Raw genomic sequence first — 20,399 nt, forward strand, 5'->3', positions numbered from 1 at the left:
TAGTACTCAATTTTCTTTGAAAGAGCTAAATCTTGGTGGTATCACTCTTGATTGTTAATCAATCCAATGTCACCCAAAAGACCGAAGAAGAAGATCTAGAGACAGAGAACGATTAAGCAGTACAGATTTCCAAGATCCTCACTTGAGGTTATTCACTCCAAGTGATCTAGAGTACAGTAGAAGTCTAAAAAATCGTTTTTTCATCGACCAAGACCATAGCAAATTAGTAATTTGCAGAATATAGAATGTATTCAGTACATAGAAAAGAGAGTTTCAATTTTTTTCCATACCAATATCTAAAACAGAAGAAGGAATCGACTCAAGTAGTTCCCAAAACGGCTGGAGTGGAATCAGGATTCGTATTCAGTGATGTAATCCGATTCTGCATTGACATGCATGATGAGGATAAGAAGGAGTCGAATGAATGTCGTATTCCTGAATTTTTGGTTCATCAGCAAAAAATAACAATGTACATTAAGACATTGAAGAAATAATGGATCTTAGTATGATCTTAGAACATGGAAGGTTAACAAATCATTCTCAGAAAAATTAGTATATAGATATTGAGACTAGATGTATTCAAATTAAGTATGAAACCAGAAAATATCAATTTTGTTCATAGATTATTCACTCTTTGTTTCATTTAAAATTAGTTTGTGTTCAATATTTCATTGTTAATATTATTATTTTGAATTCTAGGAGGATTTCTCAGACACGAACTTACACCAAAAATGTTGGAGTAAACACCTACACCAACGTCAAAAATTACACGTGGGATTGCGACGGTCAGCTGCTTGGAGTGGAAGCTCAAGAACCATGGGGATTTAGATACGACGACAATGGAAATATGTTATCCCTGACTTACAGGTACTGATATCATCAAAAAAATTAAATATATTATATGCTGGAATATTTGTACACAGAGCTATTGTAACTCAAAAAACCGAAAATAGAAAATCATCTCCACGAATATCCAGAAGGTTTTCGATCAGGTGTGACGCACAGAAAGCTTCTGGTTCATTGGCTACCATACACGATAATAAAATTGATATATACAAGTCTCAATGACCGCTCCATTAATGTCAAAGCTAGTTATTGCTTATCTTAACCATTTACTACCCTAATTGGGGTTCCACAAGAATATATACTAGCTCTTCTTCTATTCATCATATCTATCTTATCAACCCTTGGAAAAGTCTAATTATACATGGACAATAGCGCCCTAATTGCTTCCGCACCAGGCAGGCATACGCTCTCTCAGCTTACGTTCCAAAGTCTCTGGAATGAATTCTCAGATAGGAGATAGAATGTGACTCTTAATTCTCAAAAAACCTAAGCCATCGTCTTCAAACATATCAATACCCGAAGCGTGCAGCTTTTACCTCAAAATGTCCACTCAAGACTTTGAGAAAAAAGTCTTGAGATCCGCAGAGTAGCCCTCTATTTAGCTGTGAGATTCACTCACACTCTCAGTTGGTCGGCGGATCTGACAGAACTCGGTACAGACTAAGGAGACGCTTCTGTCTCATCAAAGCGCTTAAAAGAAAAATTCTAACGAATCCACCCTCTTACCACTATCTCTTAATCGAATATAGGCAATTGCCTACTGCACATTACCCAACCAACTTCTCAAAAAGCTTTTGTCTTGCGGGAAGTCCATTCTCACGTACTGCTGACTCAGCCCAAGTAGTACAGTTGATATAACATCCGTTCTGAACCGTCTGACTAATAAAAAAACCGATACATGATTCGCTCTATCCAATCAAATAATTCCCAAATTTGCCAAAAACACCCTGGTAAACCCCTATTTCACTAATAGATGATCGTTTTTTTCAAAGCACAAGAAGAAATTATCTTCTTTCCCTCTTCAGCTGCTAGCAACGGCCTACGAAGAAATTTTTCCCTCATCGTCATTAGGTGAAACCCTGTTGCAGATGTCGTTTTTTTGGCGAGTCATTATTTTCTTCTTCTTTCTTACATTTTTTGCTCTTTTTATCTTTTAAGTTCAGTTTCAGTTCAGTTAACAACACTCTATCCTTCTAAATTCACTAATCTCCCAGTCCTGCAGAGGAAAATGTTCCTATATCAGGGCCATATCTAAAATATCCCCACCCTACATGATTCATGTCCCCATCTCATTCACAAACAACCCATCGAATCTCTCTTCTGACTCATTTATATATAATTCCTTGATCAATGAATATTTCAAAAAAAAATGTTAGGAAATTTGTGTTTTTCTATCAAAACATGAAGTTTTGGAGTAAAAATAAAAATTACACTCTATAATTATAACTTTAAGGGTGGAACTTCAACCCTCGATTGTTATCGTTGCATATTTGCATATCTTCTTTGCATGACGTACTTCTTTACTTTAAAAGTAGTCTATAACTTATTCATTTGGAAGAAAATTATTTTTTTATATTGAAAATATCAAATTTACCAAAAATCCTGAGTAGCGGATTTAAATGACACCAGAATCCATACACTTGATTTCTATATTGAAAATCCTTGTATATAAATTGATTGAAACTAATCTACTAAAAATCGACCATAAAAATTGTCTTTTCCTATAAATTGGTTAAGTTTCTCTTTACTGGACGACAGAAAATAATTTACTTATTTCTGACAGTAGGCATTAGAAGCAATGTTAGTTGAATCGTTTATTTGTTTCAGGGGAAACACTATTCCCATGGAATACAACCCAATGGACAGGATAATTAAATTCGGCGAAGGACAATATAAATACGACAACAGAGGATTAGTTGTACAGAATGCTAGGGAAGAGAAATTTCATTTTAATTCCAAGGGGTTGCTTGTAAGAGCAACAAAGAGAGGCAGATTTGATGTTAGATATTATTATGACCATATGGACAGGTGAATATTTGTTTTTATTATAATATTATAAATAATGGAATTGGTGGACTGAATTCAAACATAGTAATCCAAGAAAAATTGTCTAACTAATTGGTGTGTTCTTATCAGTGAAAAGCGAGAAGAAAGCTCTACAAAGACATGTAGAAATTTGACACGCATAAAAATTCTATAAATGAGCTTTCACTATATGTGAAGTAGAACAAAAATCAATTTAAATTTACATTTGTTTAGTTCAATAGCAGTTCAATAGTATACAAAGTTCATAAAAGTGAATATCTACTAGATATTCAGTAGCTTTTACTAGGTATAAGGTTGAAAAAACACAATTACAGATGCTTCACCAATTGAAACTCCAGTTTCTTTGGTTCGGTTTCCAGAACAAAGTTGGGACTTTAGTAAATGACAAGGAAAAAGCTCTATTAAGACTTGGAGGAGTTCCAAAGTTCAAAAACGTACTTCTACTAGATGTGAAGTAGGAAAAAGCATAATTGCAGATGCTTTACCAATTCAAACTCAAATTTCTTTGGTTCGGTTTCCAGAATAAAGTTAGGATTTTAGTAAAGAGCAAGGAGAAAGTTCTATTAAGACTTGGAGGAGTTCCAAAGTTCAAAAACGTACTTCTACTAGATGTGAAGTAGGAAAAAGCATAATTGCAGATGCTTTACCAATTGAAACTCCAGTTTCTTTGGTTCGGTTTCCAGAACAAAGTTGGGATTTTAGTAAATGACAAGGAAAAAGCTCTATTAAGACTTGGAGGAGTTCCAAAGTTCAAAAACGTACTTCTACTAGATGTGAAGTAGGAAAAAGCATAATTGCAGATGCTTTACCAATTCAAACTCAAATTTCTTTGGTTCGGTTTCCAGAATAAAGTTGGGATTTTAGTAAAGAGCAAGGAGAAAGTTCTATTAAGACTTGGAGGAGTTCCAAAGTTCATAAACGTACTTCTACTGAATGTGAAGTAGAAAAAAGCATAATTGCAGATGCTTTACCAATTCAAACTCAAATTTCTTTGGTTCGGTTTCCAGAATAAAGTTAGGATTTTAGTAAAGAGCAAGGAGAAAGTTCTATTAAGACTTGGAGGAGTTCCAAAGTTCATAAACGTACTTCTACTGAATGTGAAGTAGAAAAAAGCATAATTGCAGATACTTTACCAATTCAAACTCAAATTTCTTTGGTTCGGTTTCCAGAACAAAGTTGGGATTTTAGTAAATGACAAGGAAAAAGCTCTATTAAGACTTGGAGGAGTTCCAAAGTTCAAAAACGTACTTCTACTAGATGTGAAGTAGGAAAAAGCATAATTGCAGATGCTTTACCAATTCAAACTCAAATTTCTTTGGTTCGGTTTCCAGAATAAAGTTGGGATTTTAGTAAAGAGCAAGGAGAAAGTTCTATTAAGACTTGGAGGAGTTCCAAAGTTCATAAACGTACTTCTACTGAATGTGAAGTAGAAAAAAGCATAATTGCAGATGCTTTACCAATTCAAACTCAAATTTCTTTGGTTCGGTTTCCAGAATAAAGTTGGGATTTTAGTAAAGAGCAAGGAGAAAGTTCTATTAAGACTTGGAGGAGTTCCAAAGTTCATAAACGTACTTCTACTGAATGTGAAGTAGAAAAAAGCATAATTGCAGATGCTTTACCAATTCAAACTCAAATTTCTTTGGTTCGGTTTCCAGAATAAAGTTAGGATTTTAGTAAAGAGCAAGGAGAAAGTTCTATTAAGACTTGGAGGAGTTCCAAAGTTCATAAACGTACTTCTACTGAATGTGAAGTAGAAAAAAGCATAATTGCAGATACTTTACCAATTCAAACTCAAATTTCTTTGGTTCGGTTTCCAGATCAGAGTTGGGATTTTAGTAAATGACAAGGAAAAAGCTCTATTAAGACTTGGAGGAGTTCCAAAGTTCAAAAACGTACTTCTACTAGATGTGAAGTAGGAAAAAGCATAATTGCAGATGCTTTACCAATTCAAACTCAAATTTCTTTGGTTTGGTTTCCAGAATAAAGTTGGGATTTTAGTAAAGAGCAAGGAGAAAGTTCTATTAAGACTTGGAGGAGTTCCAAAGTTCATAAACGTACTTCTACTAAATGTGAAGTAGAAAAAAGCATAATTGCAGATGCTTTACCAATTCAAACTCCAGTTTCTTTGGTTCGGTTTCCAGAACAACGTTGGGATTTTAGTAAATGACAAGGAAAAAGCTCTATTAAGACTTGGAGGAGTTCCAAAGTTCAAAAACGTACTTCTACTAGATGTGAAGTAGGAAAAAGCATAATTGCAGATGCTTTACCAATTCAAACTCAAATTTCTTTGGTTCGGTTTCCAGAACAAAGTTGGGATTTTAGTAAATGACAAGGAAAAAGCTCTATTAAGACTTGGAGGAGTTCCAAAGTTCAAAAACGTACTTCTACTAGATGTGAAGTAGGAAAAAGCATAATTGCAGATGCTTTACCAATTCAAACTCAAATTTCTTTGGTTCGGTTTCCAGAACAAAGTTGGGATTTTAGTAAATGACAAGGAAAAAGCTCTATTAAGACTTGGAGGAGTTCCAAAGTTCAAAAACGTACTTCTACTAGACGTGAAGTAGGAAAAAGCATAATTGCAGATGCTTTACCAATTCAAACTCAAATTTCTTTGGTTCGGTTTCCAGAATAAAGTTGGGATTTTAGTAAAGAGCAAGGAGAAAGTTCTATTAAGACTTGGAGGAGTTCCAAAGTTCATAAACGTACTTCTACTAAATGTGAAGTAGAAAAAAGCATAATTGCAGATGCTTTACCAATTCAAACTCAAATTTCTTTGGTTCAGTTTCCAGAATAAAGTTGGGATTTTAGTAAATGACAAGGAAAAAGCTCTATTAAGAATTGGAGGAGTTCCAAAGTTCATAAACGTACTTCTACTAAATGTGAAGTAGAAAAAAGCATAATTGCAGATGCTTTACCAATTCAAACTCAAATTTCTGTGGTTCGGTTTCCAGAACAAAGTTGAGATTTTAGTAAATGACAAGGAAAAAGCTCTATTAAGACTTGGAGGAGTTCCAAAGTTCATAAACGTACTTCTACTAGATGTGAAGTAGGAAAAAGCATAATTGCAGATGCTTTACCAATTCAAACTCAAATTTCTTTGGTTCGGTTTCCAGAATAAAGTTGGGATTTTAGTAAAGAGCAAGGAGAAAGTTCTATTAAGACTTGGAGGAGTTCCAAAGTTCATAAACGTACTTCTACTAAATGTGAAGTAGAAAAAAGCATAATTGCAGATGCTTTACCAATTCAAACTCAAATTTCTTTGGTTCGGTTTCCAGATCAGAGTTGGGATTTTAGTAAATGACAAGGAAAAAGCTCTATTAAGAATTGGAGGAGTTCCAAAGTTCATAAACGTACTTCTACTAAATGTGAAGTAGAAAAAAGCATAATTGCAGATGCTTTACCAATTCAAACTCAAATTTCTTTGGTTCAGTTTCCAGAATAAAGTTGGGATTTCAGTAAATGACAAGGAAAAAGCTCTATTAAGAATTGGAGGAGTTCCAAAGTTCATAAACGTACTTCTACTAAATGTGAAGTAGAAAAAAGCATAATTGCAGATGCTTTACCAATTCAAACTCAAATTTCTTTGGTTCGGTTTCCAGATCAGAGTTGGGATTTTAGTAAATGACAAGGAAAAAGCTATATTAAGACTTGGAGGAGTTCCAAAGAGTTTTATCATGATAACTGAATTATGAAAAGGATAATTAACTTTGATTATTTGTTTTTATAGAACGTTTCTCAAGACTTATGTTAACTTATTCTGTGCAATTCTTTCATTGTATTAATAATTTAAAAATTTTATCACCTTTTTTTCAGATTGTCTGCAAGAAAAGACAATTTCGGAAACGTGACGCAATTTTTCTACAACAATATCCTAAGACCCAGAGAGGTTAGTCAGATTTATTCGCCAAGAGATGGTAAACTTATGTCGCTCATATATGATAATAGAGGACATTTGATATATTCCCAAGTCTATCGACATAAATATTACGTAGCTACGGATCAGTGCGGAACGCCCGTCATGATTTTCAATCAATATGGAGAGGGAATACGAGAAATAATGAGATCTCCCTACGGGCACATTGTTTACGATTCAAACCCATACCTATATCTTCCGATTGATTTCTGCGGAGGAATTCTAGATCAGGTAATTTTACTTTTATTTTTACATCAAGAAATGTACCATATAGTTTATGTATAAGATACGCCATATTTTGTTGATTAAGGCAGATATTTTTAAAAAATATTTTGAACTTGTAGCCAAGAAAACCGTTTCGACGTTCAGAAGGCGAAAATAATATATTCATTGAAAACAGTAGGTCTAAATCTATTCCTTAGTGACATACATGATGTTCAACTGACAATTTTTTTCGAAATTATTAGTATTATCCCCGTTCTAAATTGTTTTCCATCTTAAATAATGAAGATAACAATTTTTTTAAGAGCTCCATTGATTTTTTAAGAAAATGATTAAGTCATATTAAAGAAAGAAAATACACGATCTATACAGCACATGTTTCAAGTTTGAAGACTCCACTTTGCTTTAGTATTTGCTTGGCAGCCATCAATAGTGAACGTTTTCAGTGAATTTGTAAACATGGAAAAAATTGGTCATCGCTATGTAATACAAAAACTTTTTTTTAAAAGGCATTAGTCCAACCAATATAAAAGCTGAGCTAGATTCTACTTTGAGCGAAACTGTTGCTTCTTTATCAACAGTAAAATAATGGATTGCGGAGTTTAAACGAGGCCGTTCGACCTACGTCTCATGGTCAACCAAATGAGGTTATGACTCCAGAAATTTTAAAGAAACTCCACAAAGCGGTACTGAATGATCGTCGACTGAGATGTGTGCCTCATTTACTCACTATGATACAAAAACACCGTCGGGAAGATGTTTTCCATCGAGTGTTTGGCAATAAAGCCGAATTTTTGCGCCGTTTCATAATATGCCAACCATAGCCTTCGTAATGTGGGATTCTGTAAAACGCAAGAAAGTTTGTGAATAGCTCTTATAATACGGACCAACCAGCTAAACTTTGTTCGGTTGGGTTAGTAAAAAGATGGAATCGTAAGTTAGAATGTGATAGACAGTTGTGTACAGACAAACTTTCAGGTAGAATACCCACTAAAACACAACAATTCACCTATATTGTTATAGTCACCTTTAGAAATGCCAAAGTCTTCAACAAAATCAAGCAACTATATAGTTTGTGATTAATATCTCCTGAGGTTTGGAAATAGGAAAAGTTTCATTGTGTGGTATTGGTCTTCATGTAGAAGAACCTTCAAAATATGTCTTATTTTTAGGTGACGTCCTTGGTTCATATGAATAACGGAAAAGTTTATGATCCCCTTATCGGTCAATGGATGTCGCCACTTTGGGAAAACGTATTGGAACGTATTCCTACACCAACTCACCTCCATTTATACAGATTCAACGGAAACGATCCAATCAACGTTGAATTGGACAGAGCAAGACCTCAAGGTATTCGATACTTCAATTTAAAATTGTTTTTGTTTATAATTCAATATTATTTCAGATCATCTAGATTGGCTAAAGAAAATCAGTATGAATTTGAAAAATTTAGCTCCACAACTCTACCCAGACGATCTTCCTGGCGGTAAGATGCCTCCGTTTCTATCGCATCCTCCGACTTTCTGGAATCCGTCCAAGAATGGTATCAGCAGCCAATTGAATAATCAACCGTATTCCGTTGAAATTCATTCGGGATTTTTAGCGCACGTCAATTCAAGAAAAATGTTAACGGCCGAAGAACTGTCTGTATTCTCTAAATCGGCATTGAAAGTTAATGTTATCGATTTGGTGCCAAAGAAAATAGGATCGGCGTCTGATCCGCCCTTCGGACGAGGAATTTTGGTGTCTCAGACTGAATCAGGTCAAGCTATCGTATCTAGTGTACCAGCAGCGAACGCTATTTATAGAGACGTTTACACTTCGGTGTTCAATAGATCCTATTTACTGCCGTTTACTTTTATCGTACATAACGCTCAACAAGACGCCTTCCACTTTGTTAAAGATGAAACGTGGAAAGCAAATGAGGATAAAGGTAAGAATAATCATTATAATATTCGATATACAGGGTCTAGCCTAAAAGCCAACGCGTAGGGGAGCTCAAAATATGACGATTAGGGGTATATAGCAAGTTGCATCCCTGAGAAATTATAGGGCCTCAAAATTATAAATTTGATGTATGAATTCATAGCTCTTAGTTCTTTTTGGATAACATTGTTCAGAATATGCCTTTGGTTATTCGACTTTATTGAAAATTATAGAGTTTGATGAATATTTTACAAGAATCAAATTATCCATGATATGAAAATAAAATATTAGCAATATGAGCAGATTACTTCAATCACTTCTGAACAAAGCACAGAAGGGGACGAGGAAAAGGAGGAGGTTGATCAAGGAGTCTTATCAGAAAAAATAATAATAGGGAAATCATAAATAACGTGAGAAAAGGAAAAGTACCTGGTAAAGACAAACATAGAGCTGATAAGGTATGGAGGAAACTTCATGAAAAAACATACCAACTAAATAGGGGAATTTGTTTTAAGAAAAAGATGCCAAAAGAAAGGAAACTCGGAAAAATTATCACATAAGAAAGATGACCAAGACCAATTCAGTAACCGTGAAGTATTAAACTTTGCATGTCAAGAGTAATCCAGAAACCACTAGCTAGTAACTCTCCAGAAATATTAGGACAATATCAATGCGGCTTCACAAGGGGTAGATCTGAAACGGATGCAGATAGACATAGAGATGCTCTTCCTCGATTTCAACAGGCCTTTGACTCTGAAGAAACCACATATTAACACCACTGAAAGAGCAAGATGTATACACAAAACTGCATGGGTTCAAAATTAAATAAAAACAAAAATAAGGAGATTTGGATAGCAATGCCAAGAGGGCCTGTATGAATTTACGGAAGTACAAATTATTAAGTATATAAGCGTTATGATTAATAATAGACAACATTGAGATAAAAATAATTAATATGAATAGAGGCTTCCGTGCTAACAGAAGTAAACTACTTACAAAACTAACAAAGTTCAATTTATATAAAACGATGATTAGACCAGTAATGGTACACAGCTGAAACAATGGCACTAACAATAAATGATGAAGATATATTGAGAAGAACGAGAGAAGATACTATGAGAACAGTAATGGGACCGGTAAGAATTATGAAGGGGAATATAGATAAGAACCAAGAAATAACTGACTAACTCAACTGCAAAGATGTAAAATAATGAAAGCTCAGCGAAGTTAGTAATTAAAAATGGTTAATAGAGGAATATGATGAACCTAGCAAAGTAAGAACTAGGAACTGGAGGGAAAAGTTGTTGTAGGAAGCAAGAAGACTTGGATTATGGGGATTGATTCACCTCAATAATAGAATCCAGAGAACATTTTTACGCCACAACTCCGTTATCATATTACGATATGAAAATAAAAATTTTCAAATCAACGAAAACATGAATTTCTGTGAACTTTTAAGGTTAGGTCACCCCTAATTATCCTCCCATAATGATTCGATCTCCTTCTACTTACCATCAAAAGTCTCCTACAGTATTTATGTTGTAAAGAAATTATTTTTTTTTCCAAAATTGTCGGCACTACTTTGAATCTCTATAACTTCACAGGGATGAAACTTGATATAGATGTAAATTACCCCAATTGTTATATGTTTGGCCCTGTATACGCCTCTGATTTGTATTGGTTCTTATGCGGGACACCCTGTATATAAATGAACACTCACAATGACACTAATGCACATTTCGATAATTAATTGTTGTTTTCGGAAACAGTTTACACGGGGCGCTAAATTCTATGTACAAAGAGTAACTGAATTCTTTCGCATGAATATTCAAATACCCTGTATATTTTTTCACGAAAATGTATGCAGTAAATGTAAATTTAAATCTACAGGACAACTGAAACGACTTCAGGGTCAAGTCAATACAACTTTCCACGAAATAGCCAAAGAAAACGGAAGCGGCACCAACTACTTTGACGTGAAAATTCATGGATCGAATGTGGTTATCAATTTACGTTACGGTACAACAGTGGAAAAAGAAAAACAGAGATTATTGCATCACGCCAAATTATCGGTTATCAGAAAAGCTTGGCACAAAGAAAAAGAATGTTACAAGAATGGTTTTACTTGTAGTGTTGATTGGAGCATAAGCGAATTGGAGGAGCTCTCGAAACTAGGTTACGTTAATAATTTCGAAGGTGAATATATACACGATGTCCAACAATATCCGGAATTAGCCGAAGATCCTTACAACATCAAATTTGTTAAGAAGCAAGTGGAATCGACGAAGAAACGTCGAAGGAAAAGAGATCTGAGGAAAACATGCAGAGACCGTTGGTGGTTCGACTTTTCCGAAATATGCTAGTGAAAAAAAAATACACGAAAGTGGATCATTTCAATTAACTAAGTGTGATGTACCAAAAAAGAAAAAAAAAGCTTACAAAGTAAGCCTTTTTATACCAAAGTCTATTTGTGTAAGAATTTCAAAGATGCCAAAAAAAATGTATATTATTTATTTAAAATATGTTACCTATATGTATGTGATTTAGATGTTTAAAATGGGTTTTGCTCAATCAAACTCTTTTTATAATTTTTGACATGACTGACTATTGATTCGCAAAATCCATTTCAGACCAACTTTGTATATATTTTGCATAATTATAGAGAAGACAAATGAAAATGTGTAAGTCTTACAATTTTCAAGAAACATTTTCAAACAATATAACCAGGTATCTGAGAAATAATTATCCATTTATAAACATTGCTCTTTCGGTAGTATTTATCGTTATAAATTTCTTATTTGTTAGACTTTTTGATATGTTTTTAAATGTTCTTCATTTTTTTTAAGATAGATGAACATTTGAAAATTCAACTTCTTCTAGTCTTTATCAAATATCAGAGTTAAAATAAGTTTATTTTATAATTTTTTAAGGACAGATGAAAATTTAACATTTCGACTATTTATCAAAATACGCATATTGTCAGTATCAATATCTGATATTTGATGAAGACTAAAGGAAGTCGAAATGTTAAATTTTGTGAAGAGACCTGAAACAAGAATATTTATAACTACATAAAGTTATCATTTTATTATCTAAATTACATATTAACTCAAACAAGATAATTTAAAGATTATGTCATAAACCATACAAATACATTTACTACTACTTTGTTCTCGAAAGCAGCTGAAAATCTAATTTAAATAGGTTAATAGTTTAGGTTACTTAATTAACTACCAACCTCCAATCTTTCACCATTTTAATGAAGATGCTCATATCTTCTCCTCTATATTCTTTGCAATACTCATCTGTTATCATTCCCTATTTCTAGAGACTTGTGCGCTTTTGTTTTATCTTGACCAAACCGCTCTGGATATTATGCTACCACATCTGTGTCGATAGCATCCAACTATGTATATCCTCTCGTTTTGCAAGCTATTCTCTTTAGAATTCCCTTCTACTTCATGGTGTCCAAATATCTAGCAGAGGCCCGAATCAGTGTCATGAATCAAAAAGATTATCTCGCGGTAGCATATTACCATTTCTTAAGGTTTCCTGGTTTTCTGTATATCTGCTTGAGTCACCACCTTCCATTAATAGTCTGGTAACTTCTATATTGCGTAGAGGTCTGTATATCTCTATAACATCTCCATTTCTTTGAATTATCTGTTGATTTTTTGTTTGAATTTTTCTCGTCTTAAGAAAATGAATCGAAAATTCTGACTGATTGATTTTAGTCCTGATAGATATTTGGCAATTTTACTTATCCTGAAAGGATTATGTGAAGTTGCAGCAAGATTCTCCTTTTTATTGTCTTTTCGAATTCTATTTTAAAAATTGCTACTTCCTTGCAGACCAGACCACAAGGTAGTTTCCTAACAGCAATTATACCTATTCATGCTGATAAAGCAACTAGCAGCAAACCTACTGGGAAATATCTTAAAAGGATGGTAGGAAACAACAAATAAAAAGTGGAGAATGAATATTGAAATAAAAATTACAGTAATCCACAAATTCGGATAGAATAGCTAGATCAGAACGTTTTTTCTAAAATGTCGACTACTGAAGATGGAGTAAGTGATGTGGTGAGAATATTTATTGTACAGGATAGCCAATCAAATGAAGGACTCTTTGCACAAAAAGTATTTGTCGCAAAAATGCGAAATGAAAGAATTATGACAATTGAAGCCTAAAGAAGATACTGGAAATAAGTTTTAAATTTCCAAAATGTTTGCCGCATTCTTGAAATTTGATTGCCATTTTTTGAAAAGTATTAACTAGCATTGACATCGTTCTAAGCTGACGTAAATTCGATTCTTTTTCAAATCTATTTTTAGACCACGATCGAGAAAGTGGCAAGAATTACTAATATCAAAATGACAACTATGTATGATGCCCTTGGCTGCTTTTAATATTTTCGATTATTTAAATTCCAATTATCGAGATTATCAATTTCTAAAAAAAGAAGCAGAAAGTGATATTTCTATCTTCTAATACTGGAAATGAATGAAGTCCAATCGCTTTTTGGAAAAATAGTTATTTTTATTTTCAGAAAGGAAATCGAATATCTCCACTAGTTAACATTAGCTCCTTCATTTTTGCTGTCGAAGTTAGGAGAAGTAATAATCTATGTAACTGGTCTATGGCGAATGTTCATAAAAATATTTATTAAAAAGTAATACTAATAGGTTAGAAACAACGTCCTCTTTTCAATCAAAGACAAGTGGCATTTGACACAGTGTTAAGTGTTACCAACTATTGATTTTTATATTGAAACTTCGATTTGTAATAAATTACGTGGTATAAATCTAAAAATTAAACTCTGAATCTAAAAACAGTAACAAGGAATAAATCACTCTCAGATAATTAATGTCAGTCTCTTTATTGATACAACTAATTTATTACTATATAAAAGTTGTTTCTAATGAAGTTTCACTGATATACTTGATTCAATCGCTAAAAAACTGCTACAAATGAGAAATTTACTACAAAAATTAACACTTGGTAGCACTTAACCTCAAATTTCTCATTTATCAAATGTCACTTGTCCGTATTAAAAATGTCGGCGGGAATTCTATGAGTATTGACAAAGAGTTGACATTTTATTTTCTCTAAGTAATATTTTAGGTTAGGGGAGAGATATTGTCATGCCGATTTAATTAGCTTGTTAATTCTTTATTTCACTATTTTTGTAGCAATAAAAGTCGTCATTGTATCCAATTTTTTTGAGAAAATCCGTTTTATTTGTAGTTGTCGCTAATTGCTCTCTCATTACGTTACAAGCAATCTAAATGAATCCGAATTAAAGTTGATAAACTACAAAAACACCCTTAAATGTCATAAAATTTGTTCAAATCCGTTCGACTATTTTGAAGTTACTGATATTATTTCCAAAAAGGTCGAACACTCCCTACTAGTTTCCCTTCCCTTACTACTTCCCAAACAACACCATGTTTGTTAAAGTCTATTCAGTCATTTTGAAATTACTGACACTTAGTACCGGATATCCCCCACTACTCCTCGTTTAAACGTTTCCAAGTTTGTTAAAATCGATTTATAGATAGTAAAGAGAAGGAGGAGCATCTCTAATGGAGGAAAAGTTGAAAAATTACGCAGCTGTATATATGACAAATCAAAAACTTTCCACAATAGACAAAGGGTATGGTAGGAATTTTGCAATTATAGATGAATTAAAATTACAGAATTAAATATCATAGCTCATTACTGAAAATTTCAACAAAAAATTGTACAATTGTACAAAAGGTGAAAATTGTCCAGGGCATGAATAATATTTGGTTAGGTTATGTTATGTTAGGTACCATGATACTGATATGGCGCCATATTTATCTTATTAATTTTCAGATTATTTTTCTATCTGCCGTTCATAAATTCATTCATTAATTTTGAAATTACAAACAATTATTTCCGAAAATAGTTGGACACTCCTAGCCATTTTCATTTTATAAATGAAGCAGAGAGATTATAATGAACTAAGTTGGAATTTCTAGAACTGTTGGTCATATTCATACTGAACACACTGTTTACACTTCACTACACCAACACTCATAATTATATGTCTGGCACGCGTTTCGATAACCAAGTTATCGTCTTCAGAGACTGAAGCTCCATCTTAATTATCGATTTTTATGAAACCATAGAGTGTTGGTGTAAACAGTGTGTTCAGTATATAATGAAACTTTAAAACAGTGTCCACTTTAGCTAACTCTATCATAGGAATATGTGTTAAAAAACAGGATTAAGAACTGAAGAATGTAATTGAGAAAACATTTTATATTGGCAATTCTAGTTATAAAATTTTAGCGATATTTAATTTTCGAGATAATGCTAAATTCACTTAGTATAAAGCGAATTCTTGAACCTTTTACTGATAAGATATTTGGTTATATTTATCTCTCCCATATACGAATTCTCGCTATTAAATAACGAGGCTGGTTACGGAACAGGGTTTTATTATAGAAATCATTCTACATTCGAATTCTTCCCTTCAATATACTCCCCTTCCCTCGCCACACACCTTTCCATACGTTTTTTCAATTGATCGAAGCAGTGCTGGAAGTTTTCTCTGGTGAGGATCTTTAGGAGCTCTGCCGTTTTTTGCTTTACCGATTTAAATCGGGTCCCATTCAAATCAGATTTTATCTTCGGAAACAAAGAAAAGTCGCACGGTGCCAAATTTGGTGAGTACAACGGGTGCTCGGGAACTGGAGTGCGCTTACTGGCCAAATACTGCTTCATAGATAGCGCGTTATGGGCAGATGCGTTGTCCTGATGCAAAATCGGGTCGTTTTTTACGAACTCGTTCTCGCAGTTGATGCCAAAACTGATAAATAGTAAGTCTGGTTGACAGTCTGACCCTTTGGAACCCATTCAGTCGTCAATGTGGAAAAAAATAATAAACATTGCCTTGAATTTTGCTTTACTCTCTCGGCCTTCGCTAAAGAGCTCACACCACTCAAAAACATGCGCACGAGATAGAGAATGGTCCCCGTAGGCCTCATGCAACAATTTATAGCACACCTCGGAGGTTTTTTCAATTTAACGGGAAATTTGAGATCGAAACGTTGCTCCTATTTTTCGTCACGAGAAAAAAAAACACATTCGTTTCAAACCGCTACTGCATCAATACTATAAAAGTAACGGAAGCGTGTTTTGGGACGTAACAAGAGAAGATATCTAGACAACCAACGCACTACTAGTGTTTTACCTGTCTAGGGCGCCCTCTAGGCGTGCAGTCTCGTTATTTAATAGCCAGACCTCGTAATCTCATTTCCCTCGTATTTCGTAGCATGTTTCAACCAGTGTTTTCATTCTATTAGACGAGTGTTGCTGAATTTTGTTTCTTGAAAATGCAAAGTCATTATAGCGCTACATTTATATTTAGTGAAAAAATAATTGAGCTACACGATTGAAAAACGAAATGAAATTTAGAGGTATCAAAAAATTGTAAATATAGTCCAGTTAAAACTTTTTAATAATTTAAAATTGAAAGAACGAATTTATATTAGGTAGGGTGATTAAAAAAAAACTATTAATCGTATATGTTGTATTGCTTTTACGGATTACTTACAAAAAAAATATATCATTGTGACTGATCTGTGTTGAACGATATCCATACCTATCTACTACCGTTTACCTTGCCATTTCGTAACACCTCAAATTTTTATTTTGTTTACGCGATATATCAAAAAGTATATGATACAAATATCTATATATTTTCACTTTTTAAACGCGCGCCTGCCACATAGTATATCCATATTCTGTGTGCTCCTTGTTGATATATAATTACTTTAGAAAATAGCACGTTTCAAGTAATGTCATTGCAATTTTGTTTCTTTGGATTTGTATTAATACACAAAATATTATCTGTAATATTAAGCAATCCAAACATCCAACTAAACCCACTTGAATTTTTTTTGTATAACTTGTGCCAGACATCTTATGGAAGAAAAAAATCAAGTTTTATAACTTTTTTTTTGAAATTTAGACATTCTTCTTCTAAAATAAACAACTTCTATCAACCATAACATTCTAGAATAATAGATCACTTTATATTAACTGCCAACTACGAAATAATTAACTTCTCCGATGTGATTTTGGTTCCTACAAAGGAGTATACCTTTCAGTGATAACTTTGTATTTAATCAGTATTTTTACTGCCATTAAATAAAATTGTGAAAATGGCCTTGGCAGTCAACGTGTTAATATAAGCAAAAATCGACAAAAGAAAGTAAAACCAATCTAGACTTGTTACAATATATTTATGTTAAGACCGATTTCATGAAGAATATTTTTCAAACCTACAAATATTACTGCAATTTCGGGAGTTGACTCTCAATCCCCTTATCCATGAATAATTTGTAACTATAATAAATTCGGGTTGTACTGCGCGAAACGGTTTCGCGAAAATGACTTCGGTCGACTGGACGAAACGCTTCGGGTTCCAGGCGAAACACGGTGAAGAATACGAAAGGCGAAACACTGATGCGCGAACGAAAACCGACTGGCGTTGGCTCATTTCGAAGAATACAAGTTTCGAAGTGAGTACTGTTAAGCACTGTCATACATGAACGTAGTAATACGGCTTATTTTGCTTCTGAAAAAAATCTAATAACAAAAGAATGAAGTTAGAAATCTACAGGACTTTAATAAGACCAATCGTAAATTATGGCAGTAGTTGTTGGGTGATGACACAAAAAGACCAAGAAACATTAAGAATATTTGAAAGAAAAATTATCAAAAGAGTATATGGAGGAATTAGAATGAATGAAGCAGCCATCGTCCGATTCATTAAAGCCCATAGGTTGAGATGGTTTGGAGAGCAAGCGGATGTCTAAGATGATCATAAATATACAGCAGTAGAAAAAGAAGCCGATACCGTATCAGATGGACTGATCAAGTTCACGAGGACTTACATACAACGAATGTGAGAGGATGGAGAAGATGAGGAACTTTGGTGTAGAGCGTACCAGTTTTTAGGCGAATTGTCGAGGAGGCCAAGGCTTATACCGAGCTGTAGTGTTAATTGGGAAATGGCGTCTGATTTTACGATGGTCGATTTGAAATTTCGATTTGAAACTAGAAATGAACAAAAAACAGAACAATAATTTAAACCAACCATGAATAGTATTTACAAGCCTTATAACTTATAAAAGAAATCATAGAAAGTGTTGTTTGTTGCAGAAAAATTTTGTTTTGGATTTTATTGTTGTTGAAAATACGAATTTGGATTTGGGAATAATTTCGTTGATTAAAATTTGTCTCATCTTTTTATTTAAATGAAAATCAATCAAATTAACATATACATTTGGAAAATTTGACATTTAGAAGTTAACAAAAGGATTGGAAACTACAACAAGATCTCTTCGATCAGAACATTCGGATTCATGCAGCGTTTGGATTGCAGCACAATCTATAGGGTACATCATAGTCTTTTTTTTAATAAGGATAGACATAGAGGCCAGATATTATATTTCGAGAAAATAATTGAAGAAAAATAATACAAGTAAATTAACACGGACTGTGGTTAGCTTTAAACGAAATGGGGATCTGGAATTGCGTAGATTTTTATTGTATCGGATATTTTTGAGCCTTCACGAGTTTTTCTGTTAATAGATGTTTTTATAAATTATGTATCTGATAGTATCAAAATGTTTATATAAGAAAAAAAACTTTGTCTCGTAACTAACGTAAAGTAATTTTCTGGTCAACCCATATATATTTAAATTTAAGGCAGAAACCGCGATTCAATTAGTAATGCTTCTTATTTCATCATCAGTAAGAGTTTTAGTTTCATTTAGGTCAGCATTGTTTAATAAGAAGCTATTAATTTCAGCTTCAGAAAAGCATCTCTCAACGGAGTCTCATCTTCAGTTTTAAAGTCATCGTCTGTATATTCTTCAATATTTAATTGAGACCACAAGGGAGTCCAAGATTTTATTATTGGGTTCACATTCAATTGATACTAATTTTTAGAAATGAAAAAACAGCCTAGGATAGGACCTAGGATACTGTATATTCATATTCCAATTACTGTTGTGCAAAAACTTGAGGCAAAAATGTTTTCTCATAATTCACCTTTATATTTTTTTATATAGAAGCAAGATCGCTTTCAGTGATACGTTTTTCTTAGATAGAAATGTTTCAACTTCAGGGATAAAGTATCCTTTAAACCACTCTAGAAATATAGGTCTCGTCACCTATGCATTTCTTTGCCCCATGTAATGTACTGGTAGCTTTCGTACAGATGCACGTGTCTTTTGTACTTTTCCAATTACCAACAAAGACAGGTTTTGCGTCCCAGCAGCTTTCACAAAGGGCATGAAAGTTATGTCTTTATTTGGAATCTTTAGAACCTAGGGCTCTAACTTCTAAGACAGATGACAGCGTTTTGTCTGATATCGTTTTCCAATACAAACCAGATTTACTCTGCGGATAAATCTCTCTTCTAGATAATATCCATGAATTTGTCATGAAATTTTTTAACAGCATATTCGTTGTATACTAACGTTGAAAGGAAGACATTCGTCGAATGACCACTAGATGCGTCCAATCATACCAATCATTAAACCAGCGTTTAACGTTGGAAGCACTGGACGCATCGTATGGTATAGGCTTCGGATTAAAGAGGTCCTGCTGTACAATCCTGGGTTGGATAGATCAACTATCAGGATATATTATACAAGATATAACAATTGGTTAGTTGCTGCTATTGCTAAAAGGATAGTTTCAAAAATATTCCGTTGGTAGTTATTTCGATACTAGATTTGCTACTAGAGAAAAAATATATTAGCAATTTAGAAAAAAGATGTCTGGGAGCCAAAAGAACCGACATTACTTAAAAACTTCCGCCATTTTCTATAAAATACTCATAGTTTGAATGTTATATATGTTGTCAACAGATCGCTGGTAATAATTGTTTATAATGGGATATGATGTTCATTCTATTTATGTAATTCAAATGTTTATTTATTTGTACAGTTCTTTTTGTTTATATACATTTTACGCTAAATAAATTTATTATTTTACTAAAAGTATGCATAAGTATTATGAATGTTTTTTGAAATAAAGAAATTGTTTTTTAATTATTGTTTATTTTCAATAACACCTCCTACTCAAAAAGAAATTGTTTCTATTTTAATAAAGGATTTTTTTTATAATATATTATACAAACTCTATAATTGGGAATTAATATGATACCAAGTTGGTAATTTATGGAATACGGATTGTTTGAGAAAGGTTCAAGACGGATAGATCTTTCCAAGATGATTCAAGGGGTCATTAAAAATTATATTCAAAAATGTATCATAAATTATGAGAATTTGCTTATAGACTCTGTAGAACTTTTAGATATTATTTTTTTTTTTAGATAAAAAGTCAATTATTTTTTTTTAATAATAGTAATTTTCATTTATTTTCAATATTTTTTTCT

The 20,399-nt window shown here is 33.1% G+C and overlaps 1 protein-coding gene across 5 annotated transcripts in view; it reads left to right on the forward strand.

The window, feature by feature from the left end:
- The window catches only part of LOC130893827 (teneurin-a), a 572,912-nt gene extending 552,860 nt beyond the window's left edge, over positions 1 to 20,052 (forward strand). For all 5 annotated transcript variants that reach the window (XM_057800233.1, XM_057800234.1, XM_057800235.1 and 2 more), the window contains 6 exons: positions 700 to 867; positions 2,674 to 2,874; positions 6,706 to 7,036; positions 8,200 to 8,377; positions 8,433 to 8,960; positions 10,844 to 20,052. In XM_057800233.1, coding sequence (XP_057656216.1) covers positions 700 to 867; positions 2,674 to 2,874; positions 6,706 to 7,036; positions 8,200 to 8,377; positions 8,433 to 8,960; positions 10,844 to 11,316 — 1,879 coding nt within the window. In that variant the 3' untranslated portion in view covers positions 11,317 to 20,052. The remainder of the gene's footprint in view (positions 1 to 699; positions 868 to 2,673; positions 2,875 to 6,705; positions 7,037 to 8,199; positions 8,378 to 8,432; positions 8,961 to 10,843) is intronic.
- The last annotated feature ends 347 nt before the right edge of the window (positions 20,053 to 20,399 follow it).

The sequence above is a fragment of the Diorhabda carinulata genome, chromosome 5, assembly GCF_026250575.1.
Source record: "Diorhabda carinulata isolate Delta chromosome 5, icDioCari1.1, whole genome shotgun sequence".
NCBI lineage: Eukaryota > Metazoa > Arthropoda > Insecta > Coleoptera > Chrysomelidae > Diorhabda > Diorhabda carinulata.